Source organism: Schistocerca cancellata, chromosome 8 (genome assembly GCF_023864275.1).
Source record: "Schistocerca cancellata isolate TAMUIC-IGC-003103 chromosome 8, iqSchCanc2.1, whole genome shotgun sequence".
Classification (NCBI taxonomy): Eukaryota; Metazoa; Arthropoda; class Insecta; order Orthoptera; family Acrididae; genus Schistocerca; species Schistocerca cancellata.
In genome coordinates, this window is record NC_064633.1 from 6,376,880 (window position 1) to 6,394,633 (window position 17,754).

A 17,754-nucleotide genomic window follows, 5' to 3' on the forward strand; every position below is an offset into this window, starting at 1 on the left:
GATATATAACTTGGCTGCTTTCACAGTTGGCCTGGGCTTTGAAGGGGTAGGTTAAGCCTGTGACAGGACTGGAGTGGGAAGTGGTGGTGTATGCATTGGGCAGGTCTTGCATCTGACATATGATCCCTGTGGCTATGGGTTGAAATTGGGAGTGGCATAGGAATGGACTCGTATGTTTCGGAAGTTGGATGGGTGGCGGAACACCATTTTAGAGGGGGTGGGAGGTATCGTGTGTAGGGTGTCCCATATTTTAGGACATGATAATAGGTAAACAAAGCCCTGACAGGGGACGTGGTTCAGTTCTTACAGTCCAGGATGATATTGGGTGATGAAGGTGGCACTCGTTTGTAGCTGGTTCATGGGGGTGGTGGGAGCATTGAGTATGTATGAGGAAAAGGCTCTGGAGTTCTGTTTGTGGATCAGGCCGGGGGGGGAGTGCCTTTCTGTGAAGATCTTGGTGAGATCTTCAGCAAACTGGGTAAGGGAATTCTGGTCACTGCACATGTACCATCTGCAGGTGGCCAGGTGGTTTGGGAGGGATTTTTTGGTATGAAAGGTATGACAGCTGTCAAATGCAGGCACTTAGTTGCTATTGGATTTAATGTGGACTATGGATGGAGCCATCAGAGAGGAGGAAGTCAGCATCCAGTGAGGTCACATGCTGGTTTCGAGGAGATCAGGTGAAGCAGATGGGAAAGTTGTGAAAAATGAGAATAGGGTGTTTTGGTCGTGACTCCAGATCTTGATATCATCAAAGAACAAGACCAGAGCTTAGGTGTTTTGGAAAGGTCGGGAGGTCTCCTCTTGATGGCTCGTAAATAGTTTGGCATATAGGACAGCGCCGTGTGGGTGCCCATGACTGTGCCACAGATGGCTTGCGGAATGTTACGAAGTGCCCCATTTTTCCAATCCAGTGCATGCTTGAAGAACCAAGTGGGGGAGGGTCGGAGGGCAGATAAATGTGCCATTGATGGAGTTAGTATTTAGTTGAGAAACTAAATAGTTGATTTCTGGCCATAAAAAAGAAAAAAAATTTTGAACTCATTCCTAGCATTTTGTCTTCTCTGCTCTCTTCGTCTAAGCTTCTTTTAAATTTATTTCTACCATCTGTAATATAAAAGATTTTTGCAGTAATTCCCCTCTAATTTGTCTCGAAGTTAAATTCAGATTAGAACAGAGATCTTTCTGATATCACATTTGTAAATGACATTAAAAATAAATTGCAGCATTTTTAGCATTTATAGATTTTTAAACAGACTCTTACAATATGTAATTGTAGTTACTTTACTATGTATGTATAATGAGTATTTTTTGTGTTACTCTAGTGCTAGGTATAGCCTGGTGGCATATTGGGTCAGATGACAAATCCGAAGGTATGGGTCTCAATCCCCACTCAATCAAAGGATTTTTTCTCTCACTTATTCCTTCTTTCTCCTCTGGCAATCATTTTCTGATGTGAGAAATACCTTGTTGTGTGAAACTTCTGAGTCCTTGTTAAACTAGCTGTAGGTCCCCTTATTGCTGGATAAATCAGGTCAAAAGTGGGAGGTAGGCAAGGGCATACCACCTCCAATTGGACTGTTCCTATTAAGGCACAGTTCTGTACAAACTAGCCCTCAGGGTGAATGGCAGCTTTACCATTTTTCGTCCTAAATATGACATCTTTGACTAAAAAAAGCACTTAATAATCTCAGCTTCTAGATTCATATATCCTAAAAATTGTTAGGTATTGTGATAAGAAAAATAAATGGAGATTAATGTGCTAGAGTATGTTAAGTATCAGTATGTTCTGTGTTAGTTTGGCAGTATAAATTATTAATATGAACATTTGAAGCCTCCCATTCCTTCACTCTTCATTGATAGGTGGTGGTATAGCACTTTCCTTGCAGCATAAAGATGAATAAACTGCATCTGAAGTATGCAGTAAGCCTACCTGGAAACTCTGTTGAACTGCAGTTTACAACTTTTCTGTTACAGTATAATTCAATTTGATGTAACAATCATATTATTTTCATCAACATTTGAATTAAAGCAAAATTTCAAACAAAAAGGAAATGTAGAAGACACATGATTGCACAAGATTTTAAAATAACTATGAAAATTAGTTGCTCTTGTGCATTCCTTTTGGTTTATCTCCAGCCTAGAGTGTCAGTCTGAAATTGAATCTTACAAACAGCAAACTGGCAAAATTTGGTGCATTGTACCCCAAATCATGATTATTCCTCAAATAAGAAAAAAACTTATACAGAAGGCATTGTCAGTATTCAGAGATATGGCAGGAATACTCATTTGAAGCAGAAAACTTATTGTGGAGATATGCCTATTCTGAATGGTTTCCGAGATGTAACATGCCTCAGAGAAAGGATATAATTGAGAATTGCTTAGACACAGCCCAGTGGTTGTTTTTGGAATTTTTCTTCCACAGTTGCATGAATGCTGTTACATGTTGAAGAGCAGAGCAGTCTTTTTTAAGAGAAAGTTTGCAGTACAATCTATGAGAGACATTACATCTGGAACAATTTAAACTGCCTGAAAAGGTTCAAAGAAGGGCTGCTTGTTTTATATTATCATGAAATACGGGAGAGAGTATCACAGATATGATAAGTGAATCGGGTTGGCAATCATTAAAATGAAGATGTTTTACTCTGTAGCGAGATCTTTTCACAAAATTTCAGTCACCAGCTTTCTCTTTGTAAAATGAAAAATTTTTGTCAACATCAAATCACAAAGGGAATAATCATGATAATAAAAAAAAAAGAAAAATTAGAGCTCGCACCAGAAAGATTTAAATATTAGTTTTTCCTGTGCACTGTTTGCGAGTGAAAGTTGTTTGATGAGCCCTCTGCCAGGCATTTGGCGTGAATTTCAGAGTAGATATAGAATCTTTTTCACCGCCTTGACCAGTATATTGTGTAATTTTATTCCCTGATAGAAAATGCTGTTTCGAGCCTTTTTGCTTGTTTTTCCTTTGTAAATGTAAGTCCAGACTGGCTCATCTTCAATGATTATGTATAAAACTTTTAGTAAAAACCTTGATAATTTTTTCGTGATACGAACAACAGATTGATAAATGTATTCACTTGGTGCAGTAAGGATACCCAAATTTTAAACAGCTTTTTACAGTGAGCCCAACTACAACTTACAGTTATTATTTTTGCCACCCTTTTTCGTAGTTTAAGAATTGTATCCATGTTTCGTGCCTTCGATCCACAGAAAATAATCCCATAACTAAGAATTGAGTATGTCACCATAAGACATTGGCTGTTACAAATTGATGATAGAATCCTAAGAGCAAAACATTCCGATGACATTCTTTTTACAAGCTTCTTTGTGTGTTCATTCCATGTTAACTGACCGTCACTATTCATCTCTAAAAGCTGTATGTTGTTCACACAATCTATAAATTTATCATCTATACTTAATGTGACAAAATTGTGTTCCCTCTTTATGCTGAGGTGCATAGTGGTTGTTTTCTGAATGTTCAATGTTAATTTATTACATAAAACCCAATCATAAACGTGTTAATTTATTACATACAACCCAATCATAAACATCTTTGAGGGTTTCATTAGCTTTCTCTGCTGGTGTTTTATCAGTGACTATGACATTGCTGTTGTCAGCGAAGATAACTTTTTCTCCATGTCTTCTACTGTCCAGAAAATTAAACAGTGGAAAATTCAGGATGGAATGTAACAATATTATGAACACATTTGTGTGTGTGTTACCGTTAGAAACTCCTGTGTTTATGTGTTTCTTGTCTGTCAATTGTGTTACTAAGTATTTTTCATCAGCAGATGTGTGAACTATCCCCACCTTTTGCATCCTGTTTTCCAAGTAAGATTAGAACCCCCCCCCCCCCCCCCCCCCCCAATTTGCTATTCTGTTACACCTAGTACTTCTAACTTGTGTAGTAGCATTTTCTGATCAACAGTGTCAAAAGTATTGGACAACTATAAGAATATGCCTGTAACACAGTCACCTTTGTCAAGAGCTCCAAGTATCACTTTTGTGTACTCTGCAATGGCTGATAGTGTACTTCTGCCACTTCAAGAACAAAACTGTGTTTTGTTAAAAAATGGTGTATTTATTCATATAACTCATTAATCTATCTTCATGATTTATTCAATTATTTTTTCGAGTGAAGGCAGTAGTGAAACTGTCCTGTAGTTTTCAGTACAGCCTGTGCTATCTTTGTTTAGTAATGGCACTACTCATGTGTGCTTCAGGTATTCTGGAGAAATACCTAAACAGAAGGTCTTATGTATTAAATTTGTCAGTGGGGCTTGTGTGCTCTCTTTGCACACCTTCATAATAGAACCTCGTCTGCCTGCTGACTTCTTATTTTTTTAACTTCTGTATTGGCTTCCTGACTTCAAGCTCTGCTGTGGAATATCATCATTGTGCTTGCTCACCATGTAAGTCATTGTGGCTGCCACACGTTTTAAGAAGATATTGCAGTTCCAGAGAACCAGTCATTTACAAATTTTGCCAATTACTGTGGGTACATCTACAATTTTATCCTCATCTTTCATTTGTATGTTGTTATACTTACGTCTGCCTTTTCCAGATCCATGTTTTATGAGATCCCACAGCACCTTCCATTTATTTTCTACATTCTACATCTTTTTATCTTCGAGTATTTTTTTATATTTTTTTATTTTATTTTATTTTATTTATTTATTTTATTTTATTTTTTTATTTTATTTTTTTTTGCAGCGAGCAGTACCTGCTGTATATTTTTTTTATACATGTGATAGTAATCTAGAAATTGTGGCTTAGTGTAGTGCTTTTGTAAAGAACTGAAAAATTTAAATGTATGCAACAGCTTTTTAATAATCACAGTTATCTTTCTATTTTCCTTAGCTGTGCTATAGAAAGCGGCTACTTTTGGAAATATCTCCTCATGGCTTAATTTAAACGGTGTGCAGAATTTAGAGAACTAAGCTTCTAGTCCGTGTATACTTCATTTACTTACTTTGATTTACCAGTGGCATAGAAAAAGTATGTGATTTACATTCAGAGAAGATGCTTTTGTAGGCCTGCAATTTTGCGGATTTTATCAGGCCTGTCTTTGGCTTTTGACAGTGATGACCAGAAAGGCCAAGATCTGCTGTAAATACTTCACAATTTTCTCTGTCGATATCTGTAAGTACGTGGTCTAAGACTCATGCTGAATGTTTTGATGCTCTAGTAGCATTGTTTATAATTTGTGCCATGCCAAAAATGCTCTAGAAAGTTGTTGCTGATTTCACCTTAAACACCTGTGATAATATTCATATTTATACTTGGTACTTTTGGGGGCTGAGACTCTTTCCAAGACTTCAGAAACAGTATGTTTGTATTTGTGTAGTAGTTACATTGTTATGATCTCTGGCATTAAAATAAGTCTGTACATCATTACCAGCTATTAGATTAAGAATAAGTCTTTAAAATTACTAGCATAATTGTGACTTTCAAATTATACTTGTTCACCTAGCAAGGATTTGGGTTTTTCTAGTTTGTGGTGGCATGTTTCAATTTGTTCTAGCAGTTGTAGATTCTTGTCATTGGGTTGGGTGTGTAGACCTGCCAGGTTCTTTTGCATATCATTAATAACATATTTTGTGCTGAGCAAGTTTTGTGCAATAGCTGATTTTTCAAAATGGTTCAGTTGGAAAGTATTCGTGTGCTATTGGAACAGGATTTTAAAATTCTGACTGTTTTTCTGTGTAGTAGGCAAATCATGGACATGAAATCTTATATACTCATCCGTTGATCTCTCTCTCTCTCTCTCTCTCTCTCTCTCTCTCTCTCTCAAGCAGGTTAGCAATTTTTTTTAGATATACACTCTCTCTTCCTTTTTGTTGTTTGCTATGAAAGCTATTAAAGAGTAAATATATTTTCAAAGTATTCTTTTTTTTGCTTTCATTGAACAAATACTTTATTTACTGTAGTTGTACTGCCAACTGCAGAAGTCTCCTTTTATGTCATTTAGTGAACTATAATTTTATTTTATTTTCTTAGCCACCGCAAGAAGAGAATGAAGAACCTTCAACGTAAAATCAAATCTGGAAAGCTAAATGTTAATGAAGATGATCCGTTTGAGTTGTTTGTAGCCTCAACAAATATACGATATTGTTACTATGCTGAGACACACAAAATATTGGGAAACACATATGGCATGTGTGTTCTCCAGGTAATTGAAAAACTAGATCATCCTACGGTTGTGCTATCTGATCGTGGTTTTTGTTTAGCTATAGGATTTAAATTACCTCAGGTTTAAATGCAGTTGTATGTCTTCTTTGCCTTCTTCTTATTGTCAATGTTTTCATTTTTTTGCAAATTGCTCAGGATTTTGAAGCACTTACACCCAATCTCTTAGCTCGAACTATAGAGACAGTTGAAGGTGGTGGAATCATTGTTTTACTACTGCGAACTGTCAAATCACTGCGCCAGCTGTACACAATGAGTATGGATGTCCATGAACGTTACCGCACAGAGGCCCACCAGGATGTTGTTGGGCGCTTCAATGAGAGGTAATTGGTGTGATTTATCTATACATGAATGTTCTGTGTACAGTAGCATAATGCCACTTATATGTTTCTGTATCTGTATATAGTTAATGTAACCAAGCTAGAAATAAATGTTTGAGACATGTTCAGAAAGTAAGCATACTATATATATATCTTGGAAAAAGCATATTTGAAAAGAAATTACAGGATATTGCTGATATATTTGTTGACTATTTTTCCACATAACCACCATCCAGTTCAGAGCATGCAGTGAGCCATGGCACAAGTATGATGCCATCCTTGAAGAACTCTCCTGCCAACTCCTTCCCCACTTCAGGAACTCTTTCTGCACCTGCTAGTTGATTAAAAATTTTATTCCACTCTTACGTGCCTTCAAGGAGGTGAAAAGATGATAATCTGAAGGCGCCAAGTCTGGGGAATATGGGGGATGATTCGAAACACCCCAGTCAAATGAGTCCAAGAGTGCTTGGCGGCTAAGGTTGTATGAGGACAGGTGTGCAACAAGCACAGTGCTCCCCTCCTTTTGTTTTGAATGTTCCTTTGGTTTTTTTAGGGTCTCACAATATCATTGCACATTGATGGTCTCCACGTGAGGCATAATTCGGCAAAAGTAATATCACATCGATCTCAAAACACTGCCTGAAATTCCAGTTTTGAACTTTTTGGCGGATGGAGAGTTGGTCTGATGCCACTGTGATAACTGTCTTTGTGTCTCAGGCATATAATGAGCCATCCATGTTTCGTCTCCAGTCACAATAGAGCTAAGAAATCCTCAATTTAAAATTCAAATTACACGAGAAACTTGCAGGCTCTATTGACATGTTTTTTTATTGTGCTGCTCTGTCAGCTGTTTTGAGATCTGTCTTACACACATTTTCCGGTAGCTCACAATTTCTGTGAGTGTCTTGTATAAGAGCATTCTGGAGAGTTGTGGGAACTTCCTGGAAATTTCATCCAGTATTCATGAACAGTTTCCATTTTTTTCACCAACTCATCAGTCAAAATGGGAGGTCTTTCACATTCCTTTTCATCATGAACATTTGGTCTGTCTCCTCTAACCTCCCTACACCATTTAAAAAACTCAGTCTATTCATAACACTTTTGCCATAAACCATTTTGATGCACAGAAAGACTTCAGTAGATTGTTCTTCATTCCAAAAGTAGGAGGCAGATCACAGCATGTGGCTCGCACTTGGCAGGATTTCTTACTGACATATTTCATGCAGCAGGATACTACAGTGTGAGTTTACATACTATCATGTTCCTGCAATGCTTGGTTTTGCCAGGGGATCCCCCTCTACCACCCAGTGTTGCCAACTCTCAAAAAAACTAAAGCCCATTATGGTCACAGTACACTTACTTTCTGAACATGTCTCATAGAAGGTGAAAATATGCAACATATCTCATATGACACAACAAGATAGGATAAATAGTAGAAAGAACTGCCAATGTGCTTAGAAAAGGAAATCCTCTCTAGTATTTTGTGCAAATATTTAATTTTAGTTTCAAAATATGCAAGTATAAAATGAGTAGTAAAACTGTGTAAACCAGAGACAAAGTACATGTTTGCCATGTGTGTAAACAGAAACACGCATGGTATACCTTGTCAATGTATTAAAATGAAAAAAATTGGAAATAGACAGTAAAAAAAATCTTGCAAAGAACCAGGGAGGAAGAGGGTTTAGCTGTGGATGAGGTTCATGTATAAATGATCTATTGGATAGACTACAGAGTTTTCTCAGGACAGTTTGTGTATGCCAGAAAAGTAGCACTTCTTTTCCATACCTTGTATTTCACTTAGTTGATGGGCTTACAGTTCATTTTCATTCTCTTCAGCTCCTGCCATTGTACTTCTTCTCCAGGTGCAAGAACTATTTGCACTTAAAAACACTAAAATTTTACCATTTTTAAATCAGTTTCTGTGTCAATCCTTTAAATTTGTTCTGTTTCAGGCTGGGTAACAGAAACTCCTCTGTCTTAAAGACTATAAATAATAATGTGTAAAATAGGAAATAATAATAATAAAGATTTATCAGTGAAATGTAAAATTCCATGTAGAAGTTAAAAAATATTTAATAAAGTTGTATTTTGCAGGATAAAGTGATAATTATGATATTACCAAACATCAGCTTAAAAATAACGTGTTATTTCTGGTTATGAATCACCACTGTTTTCTTTTTAGTCAGTATACTGACTTCCAGTAGTTCATGATAGATGAGCCATTAATTTATTTCCGAGGTTTCCTCAGTATGAATGATTGACAGCATAGTTTACTGTAGGAAAGCAGTAGCAGAATGAATTTTTGTATTCTAAGACCTAGTATCAATACGTTATTAGTGCAAAGTTTCAGGTTTACTCACAATTACTTCCAGAGTTAAAAACAGCTGAACTTCACATTTTTTCGAGCATCTATTTTTTTCGGCTGACTTTTCTTCACATTATTCACATGAAAATTCCCCAGGAAATCATTTTTTAATTATTTTGCTTAAAAGAGCACAAAAAGTTATACCAGATGGCCTAGTTTTGTTTGTTTCAAGAAAATATTGCCACAGATATTATGCCTCAAAATTGCCAAAAACTCACGAGTGCTCTTAATAGCTGGGCTATGGTTCAAACAAATGATCGTATCTCTGGAAGTATTGAATAAGTGTTTGTGGAACTTTACCAATGTTTATTGGGAACATATGTGAATGTTCACACAAAATTCCAGGAAAACCTGTGAAGGTCATTCGGGCCCTTTTTCCAAAATTGGGCCACTTGGCATGGAATGGTCAAGTTATCTTGTTAGAAAATGCCATATCCATCAGGGAAAACATAAAGCGTGAAGGGATACAGCTGGTCTGCTATAATGTTCCTGTAGTCCACAGTTGTCTTGGTGCCTTTGATTACTACCACAAGTTTCATGAAAGCCCAGGTGAATGTCCTCATTAGCATAGTATTCTCCCTAAAGGCTTGCATTCATGGTGTGATGTTGGTTTTGAGCAGCCATGTGCCTTGTTGATAGCATATTGAGACACAACTGTTGACATGGTGTATCAAGAAAGAAGAGTCAACTGACCAGATGATACAATTCCGTTGATCCACAGTCCAATCTCTGCGATCCCCTTCACAGTGCACTCATAATTGATGATGTCATTGGATCATCATGGGAACATGTGGGGATTGCCTGCTGATAGAGCTCCATATTAAGCAATGTCTGCTAAATAGTTTGCTACAAAACACGTGCCAGCCTTGTTTACTGGATTCAGATCTTCCATAGGCAGCAGCGTATTCTGCTGTCTGAAGCAAGCAAACCTCCATCTTCTGTGATGAGGTGTGTATATCCAAAATGTTGTCACCTACTCTTGGTTTCACAGTGCTTCAACCCCTTCCCATAATCACTCACGACAGTAAGACATGAACAGCCGATGAGTTTTGCTATGTCTGAGAGTGTCATCATTCACACACACACACACACACACACACACACACACTTTTGTTCCTTGATTGTGATGTAATTCTGTGAGATGCACTTTCTCTCCGTGTTTCCCAGTTCTGGAATAACCACAGAGGAGTTAATAAAGTGATAGCTGGATTTCATGTGTCTCAGAGTATGACTGGACTCTAGTCATTGGTCACGCTACTACTACGACTACTCAACTACTTGCATCACCTGAAGAAATAACTAGATTTGTCTTTGAAATACCATAGGCAAAAATGGAGTCATAAGCTGTGCTGGAAAATTGAGAAACAAGGTCCCCTCATGAAATTAGTTATTGAAATTGAAAATATAAATGACATTACATTATGTATTATTCTCAGACTTCAAAACACTTTCAGCAATAACATGACGCTTCTCTAAATACATACAGGTTTCTGCTGTCGCTGTCATCGTGCTCACGTTGTTTGGTGGTGGATGACCAGTTAACTGTGTTGCCTGTTTCATCACACAACCTTCAGGTTGAGCCTGTTGGTAGGCCTGAGGCAGCTGCAACTGAGCAAGAACTATCAGAATTGAAAGAGAGTTTACGGGATACACAACCAGTGGGTGTTTTGGTCAACTGTTGCAAGACTGTAGACCAGGTATAGTTTCATCATAGTAGGCTACTGTCAAGGGTACCCTTACAGGAGGGCAAGGGGTTCACACCCTTCCCCTCCCCCTAACTCTCAAAGAAAGGACAAAAAAAGTAGTGTAGTCAGGTGTTTTTCTTTTAGTATTATGCACGTTTTTAACAGAGTCAGAACTGGAACTTTTTTATGGCTGCTTGCATGTCACCATTTGTTTTCCAAAATATTAAAAATATTCAGCACCTCCCATGTCTATGCCTCCCCCTCTCCCTCCCCCCTTCCAGCCCATACAAATATCATATGGGTGCCCTTGGCTATTGTGCATGAAGTAAATGTTAATGCTGAATGTTCTCTGCTCTTTGTAGTAGTAATACTGATTTATAACAGGTTGAAATTGAAAACTTACACCAAAATTGCTGTAATCTTCATAACAAATAATCATAATCCACTTACTACAAAAATTACTAACCAAAATATGATTAGTGACTGAATGAATCTTAAGTTGTCAGAATATGAAATTAATTTTTAACATTCAGAACTAGTGTTTCTTTATTCAAGAGCTAATAATTTTAAGCAGTAGATATGAAAATGAATATGATTATAAAGGACAGCTGTGTCACTCAAAATCTTACATTAGGAGATGTCTATAAATATTACTACTGATGTCATCTAATCCAGTCACATCTGTCGTCCCCCTTCACATTTATCCACCCAAAGACTCATTCCCATATTTTTAAAAATTCTTTGTTTTCTTTGCTCTCATTGTGACTTCACATTAGTTTCAGTTGGTTTTAGCCTTTCAATATCAATGTACTGCATCAGATTTCACCTTGTTTCCCCTTATTTCATCCGTTTCGTGAGTTTTCCAATGTATTTTTGTGAATTTTTTAAAATGTAATTCTATGTTATTTACATTTTATTTCGTGTTTTGTCCATCACCATGGATTCTTGCTCCTTCCATCTTCTTCAATACAGAAAGATTTCCTTATCCCTAGCCAAAACCCAGTTCCACATACTGTTCCAGCATTGTTGCTTGCCTCAAGGGAATCGCCCCCCCCCCCCCCCTCCCAGATAGCCTTACCATCAAATCACCCATCTCTGGCTGCCACCTTTCCTCCCACATTGACCTCCATCTGTTCAGAATCTGCCAATCCTTAGCCCTTACCAACACATTTCTGCAAAACCATATCAATCAAGCCCAAATCTCTTTGCAGTACCTTCTCTCCATCCTTAAAATCCTCCTGCTATGCTATCCCAAATTACTGGATACCATAAAACACATTAAAACTTTCGCCCTCCAGGAACTAGAACAACATGCACAATGCCATCTCAAAAAACTCTCCAACCTGATAACTTCCTACTCCTGCCTTGTACTACCACTGTCCACTGCCTTGACGACAACCTCCAAACCTTCCTACATCCCCTCATAGCTGATAACCATGTCTCACAGACCTATTACATTTACCCCACCCCTCAAAACTCCCTCTCACCACCACACAGAATCCAGAACCTAAGCAGTCCCGAAACACAGTCGTGAACCTTTCCTCCAACAATGCAGAAATATCAGTCCTTTCCAAAGGCTTCACTTTTGCCTCACTCCCAAATTCAGTCACGCAGGACTTGTTAAAGACCTTCTCTCGTTCTCCAGGTCCCTACAGTGGAAACACTTTTTCACCACCAACCCTACCAATCAGATTCAACCAAAGACCAATGTTGAACTCAGTTCACTCCCCCCCCCCCCCCCCCCTCGCTGCCCCCAAATCACCCCGTTAACTTCCCAGAATTTCTTAACCTTACATCTGCAGAATGAACTACAGTCCAGCACCTAAAACTGATCCTGACCTTGTAATCTATCTGTGAACGAAGTCTCCACCACTGTTGTTTTGAACCACAAGGATTAGCTGGCAGAAAGACTCCGCCAGCTGTCAGATTCATCCACCTACAAACCCTACCACAGTGGCCCTGTTCTATAAGTCCACCAGGAGCCAGTCTTTCCTCAAATCCTTAGCCCCATCCCAGAACCTCTCCCCAGAGTCCATCTCTCTCCTCACCCCTACCACTCCCCGCACTCCTACCTTCTACATGCTTCCTAAAGCCCATAAACCCAACCTTTTTGGACACACTGTTGTGGCCAGTTACTGTGCCGCCAATGAGAGAATCTCTGCTCTTGTAGACCAACACCTGCAACCTGCGACCAACACTCCTATATAAAAGATACCAACCATTGCGTCCACTGACTCTCCACAGTTCCTGTTACTGTACCACACATTGCCCTGCTCGTCACTATTGATGCCACTTTCATGTACACTAACATCCCTAATACCCATGGCCTTAGCGCTATTGAAAACCACCTTTTCCAACACCCAACAGATTCCAAACCTACAATCTCCTTACTCACCATTACCAACTATATCCTCACTCAAATGAATTCTCCTTTGAAGGCATTACCTACAGAAAAATCCGGGGTACGACTATCGGCACCTGCAAGGCACCATCCTATGCCAACATTTTCATGGGCCATCTAGAGGAATCCTTCGTAAACACCCAGAATCCCAAACCTCTCACCTGGTCTCTGTCCATATCAAACCTACCAACTACTAGCAATACCTCCACTTCAACAGCTGCCACCCATTCCATACCAAGAAGTCCCTTCCATACAGCTTAGCTGCCCGTGGCCATCACATCTGCCATGATGAAATATACTGAGGGCCTCCCTTAGGTCTTTGCAGATCATAATTACTCTCCCAACGTTGCTCCATACATCCTACCACCACTACCTACTCCAGTTCGGTCACAAACATAACCTATCTCATCAAAGACAGGACTACCTGTGAAACCAGTCATGTGATCTACAAGCTAAGCTGCAGCCAGTGCTGCATTCTACATGGGCACGAGAACCAACAAGCTGTCTGTTTGCATGAATTGCCACTGAGAAATTGTGTCCAAAAAACGACAGGATCGCTCTGTTGCTGAGCATGCTGCCCAACACAACATTCTTTATTTCAATGACTGCTTCACAGCCTGTTCCATGTGGATCCTTCCCACCAAATCCAGATTTTCCAAATTGCGCAGATGGGAACTCTCCCTGCTGTATATCCTACTTTCCCGTAACCCTCCTGGCTTCAACCTTCATTAGTTGTCGGCCTTACCCATCTACCCCTTTCTTGCTCCCATTCCAGCACTGTACAGCCCCCTGTTCCACCAACACACTGTGTCTTTGTACTTCCCCACCTCTCCCCCGCCCTCCATCTAATTTCCCAACTCCACTTAGCTGCCCTACTCTCTGCCTCGTCCCTGCATGCTCGCACTAGCAGCACTTTACCATCCCCCACCAACCCTGCTATCCCTCCCTCAGCCTCCTCCTTATTGCTACTCCCCTCACCAGTTGTCTCTCCCATCGTGCACTGCTGCTCGTTCAGCTGCCAGAGACTGTGGTCATGCCCCCCACCCCCCACCCCCTTGCCTGCTGGTTGTCCCTCCCATCATCCACTGCTGATCGTAGTCTGGCTTCAGCTGCCAGAGACTGTGGTCATGTATGTGTGAGTTGCATTTGACTGAGTGTCTGTGTGTGTGTCTGTTGTCCTTTTTCGACAAAGGCCTTGTTGGCCGAAAGCTCATTTTGTGACAGTCTTTTTGTTGTGCCTATCTGCGACTCAGCATCTCTGCTATGTGGTGAGTAGCAGCTATCCTTTTCATAATCTTGTTACATTCTGTAAAGATTAAAATGTTTATAGTTATTTAGTTTGTGAGTCCTAGGAAGTTGGACAAAAAAAAAGAGTCAAATGTTCAGAATTTAACATTGATGAATTAGCATTACTCACAATCCAAAATCTATCACATTTAACAGTACATATAAAACTATCTGAAACCAAAACACTGAATCATGTCTAAACACAGCAAAATCAAACAGTGGAAACTCCAGGTAGGAATGTCAGAAATATTGGAAAAGATAGATTGCTGTAAAGATGACACGCTGCGTTGCAGACAGGTACAATTAAAAGACATTCACATAAAAAACTTTTGGCCACAGCCTTCATCAGCAAAAGCAAAACACATGTATGAATGGTGTGTGCTTCTCTTTTGCTGATGAAGGCTGTTGTGGCTGATAGCTTTTTATGTGACTGCCTTTTAATTCTCCCTGTCTGCAAGTTAACATGTCATCTTTACGGTAAGTAGCAGTCTATCTTTTCCTACATCGTTGACATTCAAAACTTACAGCAAGTATCCACAATAACACCTACAATATCATGGCATTATAGTTTAGCCTCTTCATCGCATGTGACAATTTTGCCACTAAGCTCAATTTACAGTTGACAAAGATATAAAACAGAGTTCTTCTCATGGGGAAAGATTTCATGCAAAAAGTGTCTGCATAAAGAAGAATGTGAGTGAACCACAATGTTTATGACTGCTACAGAAATACCAGTGTTGCTGATGTTGTGGGTGGACGGAGAGATGTAACCTTGTGGTGTGGAAGGAAATTGCAATTATGAGGGGAAAAAAAAAAACGAAAATGAAATTGACTCTGCACAGTGGTGCAATCTAAGAAGGAAATTTGCGAATGATTTTTCGTAGAGGGCTTGCAGGCATGCAGCAACACTCAAAGTCAGATCTAATGGAGATTTCTACCCGCTGCTAAGTACAGCCGGAGGCTTGTCCCTGCTAAAATCCAATGTGCAGTGCTGTCCTGTGGGGAATTGCAGTGGGAAAGCAACCACCAAATCTGATCTGAAGACAGCAGCATGTACTGATTGACTACAAAGCATTAGAACATTGAATGACCAAAGATGATTGATATTTAAAAATTCATATATGTCATTTCAAAGGGAAGCAGTGGTTGGGAAGGGAGTGAGACAGGGTTGTAGCCTCTCCTCGATGTTATTCAATCTGTATATTTAGCAAGCAGTGAAGGAAACAAACGAAAAATTCGGAGTAGGTATTAAAGTCCATGGAGAAGAAATAAAAACTTTGAGGTTTGCCGATGACATTGTAATTCTGTCAGAGACAGCAAAGGACTTGCAAGAGCAGTTGAACGGAATGGACAGTGTCTTGAAAGGAGGGTATAAGATGAACATCAACAAAAGCAAAACGAGGATAATGAAATTTAGTCAAATTAAGTTGGGTAATGCTGAGGGAATTAGATTAGGAAATGAGACACAAAGTAGTAAAGGATTTTTGCTATTTGGGGAGCAAAATAACTGATGATGGTCGAAGTAGAGAGGATATAAAATGTAGACTGGCAATGGCAAGGAAAGCATTTCTGAGGAAGAGAAATTTGTTAACATCGAGTATAGATTTAAGTGTCAGGAAGTCGTTTCTGAAAGTATTTGTATGGAGTGTAGCCATGTATGGAAGTGAAACATGGAAGATAAATAGTTTGGACAAGAAGAGAATAGAAGCTTTCGAAATGTGCTACAGAAGAATGCTGAAGATTAGATGGGTAGATCACATAAGTAATGAGGAAGTATTGAATAGGATTAGGGAGAAGTTTGTGGCACAACTTGACTAGAAGAAGGGATCGGTTGGTAGGACATATTCTGAGGCATCAAGGGATCACCAATTTGGTACTGGAGGGCAGTGTGGAGGGTAAAAATCGTAGAGGGAGACGAAGAGATGAATACACTAAACAGATTCAGAAGGATGTAGGTTGCAGTAGGTACTGGGAGATGAAGGAGCTTGCACAGGATAGAGTAGCATGGAGAGCTGCATCAAACCAGTCTCAGGACTGAAGACCACAACAACAACAATGTAATTTAAGTTGCAAAATTTTTACTGTGTGACTATATAGGTCTGAAGATGATCCAGGGAGACTGAAACTATCCGCACTCTAAAAAATGTGTAACTGAGACTGAAAAATAAATGATATTTATAAAAAATTTAACCCGTGAGAAAGTTAGCACGTGGGAGCAAATGCTCTCGCTACTATTTATATCGTATTTTTTACTAAAAGGAAATATAATACTATAATAAAAAATCATTGTATGAAATGAAAGGCACTTATCTACCTGATCATAGTATTTACTAAGGTATAAGTAACAAAAAATGCAGTCTCAGGCATAAAGAAAGTCTTCTGAACTGTTGTTGTTTACTTATGGCACATATAATGAATATAATATATTAAAAAAATCAAAAATTGCATACAATTTAATTGATCAGTCTTCCATAGTATCTGAAGAAGCGTGTCCTTCATAACAACATGTCACATGCTCAGTGCAGAATGATTTGTGACACGAAGTACGTGCTTTTTTAGATAATCTATTCTTCCTTCTTGGACAAAGCACACAAAAGCCACTGGAACTTAAGATCCGATGAAATGTTCTGCAGTGTTATTCTTCATGAAATATGTGGTTTCACCAACTTTAGAGCCACATCTTTCAGGAATACACATCCTGCAATTACACTTTGTGTGGTTTCTTTGTATATAAGTTGCACGTTGATCCCAGTTATATTCAAAATAGTGAAGAACAGTCTGATTGGCTACCTTCAAGAAATTCGTGCAACAGAATAATCCTCTTTCTTTTAGTCAATAATGTCTACACCTCCTCTAGTATTGTTATAAAATGCAACAATTTCTGGTTTAGTTTCAATACCTGTCTCTTGGTCAATATTATCGTCATTGTGGAGTGAGGATAACATAAGTACAATTTTCTTCATTTTTTTCCTTGGTACGTAAGATACAATGACATTGTTTTCACTGAAACCAAAAATGGAACCAGGCATCGATCTGTTCTGTGTTGACAAAAATGTGCCGACTGCTGTTGTTCTGTAGACATTTTTCAATACTTTGAATAGTGGAATGGATGTGAAATAATTGTCCAGTGTTATGTCTCTAATACTGTTCAGTATAGGAGCAGCAACCCTCTTGACCATGTCAGCAGCTGCGTTGCTCAAATTATAATTTCCTAGTGGCTGTTTTCCAGCATATATCTCCAAATTACACGTACAAAAGGTTTTCACATCTAAAAGGGCATAGATTTTTATGCCGTATTTAGCAGATTTATATGAAATATATACCCGAAACTTACAGCGGCCCCTGAATGACTCCAGCATTTCATCAATAGTACAGTACTCTCCTAATGTATAATTGTCGTTACAGTGTCTAAAAAGACGTCAAATATTTATCAGATAGGCACTAGGTTATCAGCTTGCTTTCTTGCCTCCCGAGTATTGATTTCATCAAAATGTAACACTCGTA

General features: G+C 38.8%; 1 protein-coding gene across 1 annotated transcript in view; it reads left to right on the plus strand.

The window, feature by feature from the left end:
• LOC126094919 (RNA cytidine acetyltransferase) overlaps window positions 1-17,754 on the plus strand; it is an 84,422-nt gene that overhangs the window by 9,133 nt on the left and 57,535 nt on the right. Inside the window, exons 3-5 of the mRNA XM_049909566.1 lie at window positions 6,004-6,175; window positions 6,331-6,515; window positions 10,364-10,574. Coding sequence (XP_049765523.1) covers window positions 6,004-6,175; window positions 6,331-6,515; window positions 10,364-10,574 — 568 coding nt within the window. The remainder of the gene's footprint in view (window positions 1-6,003; window positions 6,176-6,330; window positions 6,516-10,363; window positions 10,575-17,754) is intronic.